We start from the raw sequence: 8,936 nt of genomic DNA, 5'->3' as shown, positions 1-8,936 counted from the left end.
ACACTCACTGCTTGTCTACGAAAGTTTATTAATCGCATTGATACGTAACAATGTAATAAAATCAGGTTTATACAGCAAAGATGCCGACTACGAATATGTAAAACATTGTGTAAGCAATAAATTCGTGGCTACATCAACCTTATCTACAAAACAAGTCGCGACATAGCTATATATAACATCGTTAAGTAACACATTAATCCGCGCTGATGCAGCGCTAAGGCACGCAGGCGTTTGCTATAGCATATTTGCGAACGCGCTGCGGCCGATAGCATGCGTTATATCTCAGCCTTTCGCCAGCGAGTCATTGTGACCGCCGGAACATGCTCCGTCGAATCGTCAAGCAGAAGAACGCATGAACGCCACAGAAATGTTCACGGAATCGCCGGCACATCACCGGAAAGCAACAAAGAATTCAGTCAATATCAGCAGCAGTAGACTTGCTGGGTAGGTTGGTGTCGGTCAACGCTGTCTCTTGTATCTTGGAGATAAGAAACCGCTTCTTGCGCATGGGTGAAAGAGGGAGCACACACACCGTGATTTCGGGTTTGTCAACGTGCAGTAGGTGTTCGGCTTGTAGCCGCGTCAAGCCATCTAACGAAGTACCGTCGATCTCTGTCACCACGTCTCCGGGAAAGACCATCTTGTTGTTGGAAGTCACCACTTCAGCGTACTGAAAGCAAGAAATCACACTTTTTATTCAAGGAAGTTTGAAACACGGGAACGGGGCGTGTTCAAAAGAACAGAAAGGCATTTGGTGTAAGTGGAAGATTTCTAGCATGAAATGTGATCAATATTGTAGCATCTGAAGACGCAAAGCACACACACAAGCGGTACGTGGCACACGCGAAAGAAGAAAAACTGGACACAGAGAGAAAGAGCGTGTGTGTGTGTGTGTGCGTGCGTGCGTGCGTGCGCGTGTGTGTGTGTGTGTGTGTGTGTGTGTGTGTGTGTGTGTGTGTGTGTGTGTGTGTGTGTGTGTGTGTGTGTGTGTGTGTGTGTGTGTGTGTGTGTGTGTGTGTGTGTGTGTGTGTGTGTGTGTGTGTGTGTGTGTGTGTGTGTGTGTGTGTGTGTGTGTGTGTGTGTGTGTGTGTGTGTGTGTGTGTGTGTGTGTGTGTGTGTGTGTGTGTGTGTGTGTGTGTGTGTGTGTGTGTGTGTGTGTGTGTGTGTGTGTGTGTGTGTGTGTGTGTGTGTGTGTGTGTGTGTGTGTGTGTGTGTGTGTGTGTGTGTGTGTGTGTGTGTGTGTGTGTGTGTGTGTGTGTGTGTGTGTGTGTGTGTGTGTGTGTGTGTGTGTGTGTGTGTGTGTGTGTGTGTGTGTGTGTGTGTGTGTGTGTGTGTGTGTGTGTGTGTGTGTGTGTGTGTGTGTGTGTGTGTGTGTGTGTGTGTGTGTGTGTGTGTGTGTGTGTGTGTGTGTGTGTGTGTGTGTGTGTGTGTGTGTGTGTGTGTGTGTGTGTGTGTGTGTGTGTGTGTGTGTGTGTGTGTGTGTGTGTGTGTGTGTGTGTGTGTGTGTGTGTGTGTGTGTGTGTGTGTGTGTGTGTGTGTGTGTGTGTGTGTGTGTGTGTGTGTGTGTGTGTGTGTGTGTGTGTGTGTGTGTGTGTGTGTGTGTGTGTGTGTGTGTGTGTGTGTGTGTGTGTGTGTGTGTGTGTGTGTGTGTGTGTGTGTGTGTGTGTGTGTGTGTGTGTGTGTGTGTGTGTGTGTGTGTGTGTGTGTGTGTGTGTGTGTGTGTGTGTGTGTGTGTGTGTGTGTGTGTGTGTGTGTGTGTGTGTGTGTGTGTGTGTGTGTGTGTGTGTGTGTGTTACTAGCACAAAAGAACATTATACTAGATAATTTTGAGAAAAAGTAATGGTACTTGGAATTTACCCACCCACTTAGATTTCAGTAAAGCTCTCAATGTATCTGAAGAAACTAGCGTTCCTCACGCTCATTCGTCCGAAGATTGAATATGCATCAGCCATCTGGGATCCTGAACAAGCCTATCTCATAGCTAACATTGAATCCTTGCAGAACCGTGCTGCGCGTTTTATTTATTCTGACTACTCACATACAACCTTGGTCACTGCCCTAAAAAATCGCGCCGAATTAGAAGACTTGTCTTTCCGCCGCAAACTATCACGGCTAGCACTTTCCCATAAACTGTATCACCATACATCGCTCCACCACGATTTTTTCCTATCACCATCAGCCTTATCGTGTGTCGTTCATCTGCATTTGCGAAGTCACTCCTAGAGTGGAACGATCTACGAGCACACATCGCCATTGAATCCAACGCCTCCACACTTCACGATCTCATCCGCAGCGACGTCGCCATTTGAAATGTACCTTTTTTTGGCAATACGTACACGCTGTAGTACGCGTTCATTTCTGTTATGCCTTATTGTTTTCTTAAACCTATACTTTGTATTCTATTGCCTGTTTCTTTATCCTCTGGTGCTTAATTATTTTCCCATGTTATATTTAGCCTGTTTATTGTTTATTTACTGTTTAATAATGTTCCCATTACATGTGTTTGTTTTTTTTACACGAACCCCCTCCCCCCCCCCCCCCCCTTATGTAATACCCTTGAATGAATGCCTTTAAGGGCATGTTGAATAAATAAATAAATCTAACCACCACCGCTTATTGCTAAAAGACTAAATAGGTATAGAATGGGAGGACTTTCACCTAAACTGCTCAAATCGTACCTCGACTCACGGACTCAATTTGTAGCCTCGGCGCGGGGACTCAGTGATGCGCTCGGCTGCTGAACCCAAGGATACGAGATCGAATCCTGGGCGCGGTGGCCTCTTTCCGATGAAGACGAAAAGCGAGGAACTCTCGTGCTGTGCGATGTCACTGCATGTTGAAGAACCTCAGGTGATCGAAATTTCTGGACTTCTCCACTACTGCGTCGCTCATAGCCTGAGTCGCTTTGGGAAGTTAAATCCCATAAACCAACCAAATCTTTACATTTAACAGCTGCCAACTCACCCATTCCGGAAGTACCTTGAAAAACATTCTCCCTGAATTTCACGAACGCTACATTTTATCCCCAGATTTTTACGGCGCACTTCATTCCGCAAGTCCCTCTGATTCTGCATATCATTGTGAATTGTGCATTTCAACGGCGCGTATCACTCTTGCTATTTAACATTTTTGCTGAAAGCATCGGCTTTTCACGGTGTATTTTTGCTCACAGCCCAGTATTTCCCCGAGCCATGATCCGCGCATTTGACGGCGAAAGCTTGGGAGTAAGAACTACGTTTTTAAAAATGGAATGGTATACTTTTGAAGCAAATGTTTTTGACGGTATAGATTACACGCTCCTTGCTGTCGAAAAAAAAAATAGCTTCGAGTTTTACGGACCTTCTATATAAGCGTAAGCGCAATGAACACAGCGGTTCGCTGGCGGTTGGAAATGTTTTGAGGTTCCTTCGCCCAAACGGTGGCGTTAAATAGCTCTGTAGTAGCCAATATAGGCCGAGTAGTAATAATGTTACGGTCTCGTGTCTGAGTTGGCAAATCATCGCGTGAATTCTACTGTTCACAGCGTCATCGCCTCCGCACTCAGATAAGCGGAAATAAAACCGAGTTACAACATGTAACTTTGAAATGTTTCTTTACCTAAACATCCTAAATCTATAGGCGGCGCTTTTTTTTTCGCTGAGAGTTATGGTGTAATTAGTTCTTCTTTAGGCATCACAAATCTATGGTCAGTGTAAACAGTAAGAAGACGATTACCAGTCGTCGTATTACGTATACAAACGTGGTTGTTATGAGTTTCAAAAACTAAAAGCACGAGCAGCGAGAAAAGAACATCTGGGACGCTTGAAACATCCATAACCCGCATAGACTAAGAAACGCATGAGACTTCCGTCATAAGTATCCGTAATAACAGGTAATGTGTTGCAAGTAAGAATTTGTTTCGAGAGGCGATGTTCTGCGATATTCTTTTTTTTTTTTTTCTAATTTGCTGGGAGTAAAATGTTCCGTCTCCAGTCGTTGCTTAAGCCAGCCCTCTCGACATTGTTTACCACAGTTTATGTGCTTAAATGCTTTTCTTCTGTCACGTTAATCTTGTACTGGTTTAGTTTGGTTTATAGGGCCTAACATCCCAAAGCGACTAAGGCTATGAGAGAGGCCATAGTGGAGGACTCCAGAAATTTCGACCACCTGGGGTTCTTTGACGTGCACTGCCATCGCACAGCACATGGGCGTGATGCTTTTCGCCTCCACCGTAAAGAGGACACCGTCGCCGGGATTCGATCCCGCGTCCTTGGGATTCGAGCGCCACAAACCAGTAAACTACCGTATTCGCCAAAAATGGCCAGACTGCTAAGCTTGCTTCTCATTTATATAGTGGCTGACGATCTAAGTTTCTGCGACTCCTCGTCCGCAGCTTTCGAACATTTCGGCTTTTAGGGAGGGAAGTCATAAGGGTTCCGCTATACGAATGAGAGGCACACCATGATTCTTTGTTAATCTTGAAAAAGATCTTGCTCCAATAATTGAAAGGCTTCCATATGTACGAAACAGGTGTGCCGACACGATATCCAAAAAAAAAAAAAAAATTCCGAGAGCACTGCAGAATCTGCAGTAGAGAAATGCGAAAGCCTGAGCGTTGCTTCTGCATACGGTACATTACGCGCCCCTTGTCGAACACAACCAGCGTTCCGTTGAACGCATCGAAGTTTACTGGCGTTGTATAATTGGTTTACAAGAAAGGAGAGGCGCATTATCTGTCACTCGCGGAATCCCGCTTCTATCATCCTCACGGTAGACGAAGAGAATTATGAGGCGCGTTTCACCATCCCGGGCGTGGCGCAGTTGGTTAAAGCGCTCGGCTGAGGATGCGAGGGATGGAGGTACGATTTCCGCTGAAGAAAGGATTTTTATTTCTGTGATGTCGTCATCAGGGTGATTGATAAGTGAAATGCCGCGGAAAACTTCTCGCGGACGCTCGCCGCTCACGCACGGACAGGCTGGCGACTCGTGAGCCATTAAAGTGCTTCTAGAACAATATATGCTGATTACCAAGTTGAATCTAACCATTTTATTGCAGCAGTCAGTTCTGCAATGATCTTGTCTCGAGAACATGATGCGAGATAACCACGTTTAAGGCTTCTATCAGTTCGCCACATCGCTGCTAACCTCGAAGTGCGATGTCATATCATGACCTACCGGAACTTACAACCGTTCCTTAGCCATTTACCTTGATGCCAGGAGCGAGACTTTTAAATCAGTTTTGAAGTTGAGAGCATTACGTTATCCGTATCCTGGTATTATTTCGCTTATGCTAGATTCTACTTCAGCGCTAATCAACTGTAAAGAAAAAAGGGAGTATGATTGACACACTTGTTTTTGTCCTTTTTGGAACCTCACCAGAAGCACAAAGCACTTGGCCGACTGCCTTATTTTGTCGTCAGCCACGTCGACATCGAGGATGCCGATGCCGAACGGCTTGCTTCCCATGCAGTTGGCCGCGGCGGCTTTGACTACTGCGGTCTCGCGAGGTATGGTGCGCATAACGGACAGCATGTCCCGGCGGTTGGTGAGCAACCGGTACGGACTGGAGGCCATCACCGATAGCACCATCTGGTCGCCAGCAGTGCTGATGATCTTCTTGATGCGGGGAAGCGGAGCGTCCGACACCGCAACGCCGTTCACAAACAATATGAAGTCCAATGGCAGCACCTTGGACAGCTCGGCAGGCGTTCCCCTGGTCACCGCCTGTAGCCTCCAGCACGAAGAGAGCAGCATTGTCAGTCTTCGCGCAGTTTTTGGCAATCCACTGCACACGTTAGTGGGTCGTAAGATGGTTTGTCAAGCCATTGTGCAGTTTTTTGTTTGTTTGTTTGTTTTTTTATTTGTTTTTTTTTTTTTTTTGTAAAATCACTGTTGCGCCAATCAAGCTCAGAGGGCTGAGAAACGTGCGAGTGAATTGGCGCGCATAACTTGATAACTTGCTCGATACAAAGCGAAGCCAGGGTAAAACGAGAAAATAAGAAGGCTACACAGTATGAAAGGGCGCTGAACAATGGTTGAAGGGTAGCCTCCGTTCGCAAGCCGAGCCAACTTTTTGACAAGTAGACTTGTATTCGTCTGGGCAAAGAGACGCTTAATTATAACGAAGCTCGGCGAAGAAATGTTCCACGATAGATCAACGTTACGAAGCTTATCATTTACCTCGTGATATTCAAAGCAGATGTGTTCAATACATGAAATATTCAAATGACATCATGGGCGTCATTTTGTGGGGCAGAGCACGGCGTGAGCAGTGCAAGCCTGAACATATACAGATGTCTGCAGCCTTTCGCCGTGTTTCATGCACCACAAAGTGGCCACCACTGTGACGTAGGTACATACGCCCAATAATAGGATGCTCTGTGCGTTCAGGAAAAGAAAAGCAATATATACCTGCGCTAACTTTTCTTAACGTTAACGAAGTTTAACGTTAATTCGCTTTGGTCACCAAAAAGAAAACGAATACGTCGCTACATCAGCTGCATCAACTGTTGTATCTTCATCAGTCTTAGCATGTGCATTTTCACCATAGTGTTAGCCAATATACTCTCTGCAGTGAGCTAGTAGATATTGCCAAAACAGGTAGTGACGCTCAACGGTGTGCGGCATGAAATGCCCGTGTTTTCGAACGTTTCCACAAATTAAAATGAGGGAATGACAGAGGCTCACATCGACGTAAGTAAAGGTCGCTTCTTCTCCCTTGACATGCTGCAATGAGAAACCGAAGCCCCAAAACTTGAAGAGCTTCTTTCTTCGGTAAAGCATCAGATCAACCTTTTCAGCGATCAAGGTCTCTCTGCCCTCCATACCTGCAATGAACGAACGCTTGTTAAAAATCGTTGCCATGGTTGTTTCAGATAGCAAAGCATTAAGTTATATACATACGCTCTGCCTGTTAGAGATCCCGAATTCTATGTTTGTACACGATACGTTGTTTTTTTACTGGCAACTATTCCAGTCCATGCAAAGGCTTTCGAGCTGACACGTGCAGAGCCATCAAGCTTCAGTTACCAGTCGCAGTATGTCGCGAAATTGACTTTTGCGGTGTCTACTTCGCTAAACTTTGACATGTATTAAAGGAGCAATTACTAATTAGTGGCCATACAAATTCCCTCACGCGACTACAAAGGGAAGCTATCCAGCTTCAACAAAAGTTCATGGCTGAATCAAAATTTGTCTAGGCCCAGGGTTCGAACCCAGGACCACGGCCTCACCGGGACCGTCACTTTGCCGCGTGAGCTAATCAGGACACATAACGTATGGTTGGGCGAGAGCCCAACCATACGTTATTTATTTATTCCCTTAATACAAACCTACTACACCTTAGGCGGTTCTCTTCAACATGGGATCAAACCTTGACATTTATTAGCCGCGTTACCTCCTCAATCGCATGTTTTATTACCAATTATACCCATACATTCCAGATGAATTCATTCATTCATTCATTCATTCATTCATTCATTCATTCATTGCCAATGACAAGCCTAAGATTTAACGGAAAAATGTTTTTGGCGCAGACCAAGTTATTTAAGTGTTGTTATCGCCTATTAGCGAATTCGGACGACTCTTTGTGCGATAAAGGAAGACATGTAGCGCATTCATGGTTAAGTTACCGATGAAAAAATGAGGGCCAATGTAGGAAAATTTGGGAGGTACCGGGTTCGATCCTTGCTGTATAGTTGCGCCGATGGGAAGTGATCCGTTCCGGCATCGGACAACCAAGTCCGCCTTGTGTGGCCCTTTTTTCTTTTTTTGTTAAGCAACATTTTTGGCCGAAGAAAATCTTGCACCCATGGAAACCGGTGGCACCGGGAATAACATCGTATATTCGACAACGTTTAGCGGACAACCAAGTATTGTCCGAATTTCAAGAGGGATTTCGAAAAGGATTGTCGACTGTCACACAACTGTTTTCGACTGTGCATGAACTTGGATGTGTGTTAGATGGGAACGGTCAAATAGATGTGCTTTTGCTTGACTTCTCCAGGGCGTTTGGCCAGGTTTCACATGCCAGACTGTTGTTTAAACTGGAACGTATTGGTCTTCCATTAAGCATAGTTCATAGGATCAAAGCCTATCTTAGTGATAGCAAGCAGTACGTCAGCATTAGAACCTGTTCTTCTCGTTTGTTAAATGTTACGTCTGGTGTGCTCCAGGGATCGAAGTGTCCTGGGCTCGCTCCTTCTTTTAGTCTTTATCGACGACTTGTTAGATGGTATTCCCTCGCAAGTGTCTGCCCGTTTGTTTGCCGATGATTGTGTTGTGTTTAAAGAAATGACGTGCACAAAAGATCAAGAACACTTTAGAAGCTATTGCCCACTGGTGTACAAATTGGGGTTTGAATTAAACGTTGATAAAGCGGTACATTTAAGATGACAAGTAAGCTACACCCCTCCACATTTACATATAAGCTTCACGATTATTACATTTTAGAGATACTTTGGAATTACTCATGAAAATGCATTAACCTGGTCGAAACACATATTAGAAACTTCTGCTGCCGCACCGCGAAAATTGCGGCTCCTGAAGCAAACACATAAGGATGCTCCTGCCACTACTAAATAACGCATAAGGATGCTCCTGCCACTACTAAATAACGCATAAGGATGCTCCTGCCACTACTAAACAGCTTGCCCGCCGGGGTAGCGCAGTGGTTACGGCGCTCGACTTCTGTTTTCAAGAATGTGGGATTGAATCCCCATCTCCGCGGCAGCTTTTCGATGGAGGCGCAAAGCAAGGCGCCCGTGTGCTGTGCGATGTCAGTGGACGTTAAAGAACCCCAGGTGGTCGAAATTTCCGGAGTCCTCCACTACGGCGTCTCTCATAAGCCTGAGTTGCTTTGGGACGTTAAACCCCACAAACCAAACCAAACCAAACTAAACAGCTTGCATATAACATTTGTGTTAGAGCTAAACTTGAATATACGACAGCTGTATGGG

At 45.4% G+C, this 8,936-nt stretch overlaps 1 protein-coding gene across 1 annotated transcript in view; it reads right to left on the bottom strand.

Moving 5' to 3' along the window:
* Window positions 1–333: 333 nt before the first annotated feature.
* LOC146202441 (uncharacterized) overlaps window positions 334–8,936 on the bottom strand; it is a 28,703-nt gene continuing 20,100 nt past the window's right edge. Inside the window, exons 12-14 of the mRNA XM_084588192.1 lie at window positions 6,667–6,806; window positions 5,356–5,703; window positions 334–670 (exon numbers count right to left, since the gene is read on the bottom strand). Coding sequence (XP_084444318.1) covers window positions 413–670; window positions 5,356–5,703; window positions 6,667–6,806 — 746 coding nt within the window. The 3' untranslated portion in view covers window positions 334–412. The remainder of the gene's footprint in view (window positions 671–5,355; window positions 5,704–6,666; window positions 6,807–8,936) is intronic.

Source organism: Amblyomma maculatum, chromosome 1 (assembly GCF_055883805.1).
Source record: "Amblyomma maculatum isolate TAMU_Amacu chromosome 1, ASM5588380v1, whole genome shotgun sequence".
Classification (NCBI taxonomy): Eukaryota; Metazoa; Arthropoda; class Arachnida; order Ixodida; family Ixodidae; genus Amblyomma; species Amblyomma maculatum.
This window is presented reverse-complemented; position numbering and strand designations above follow the sequence as displayed.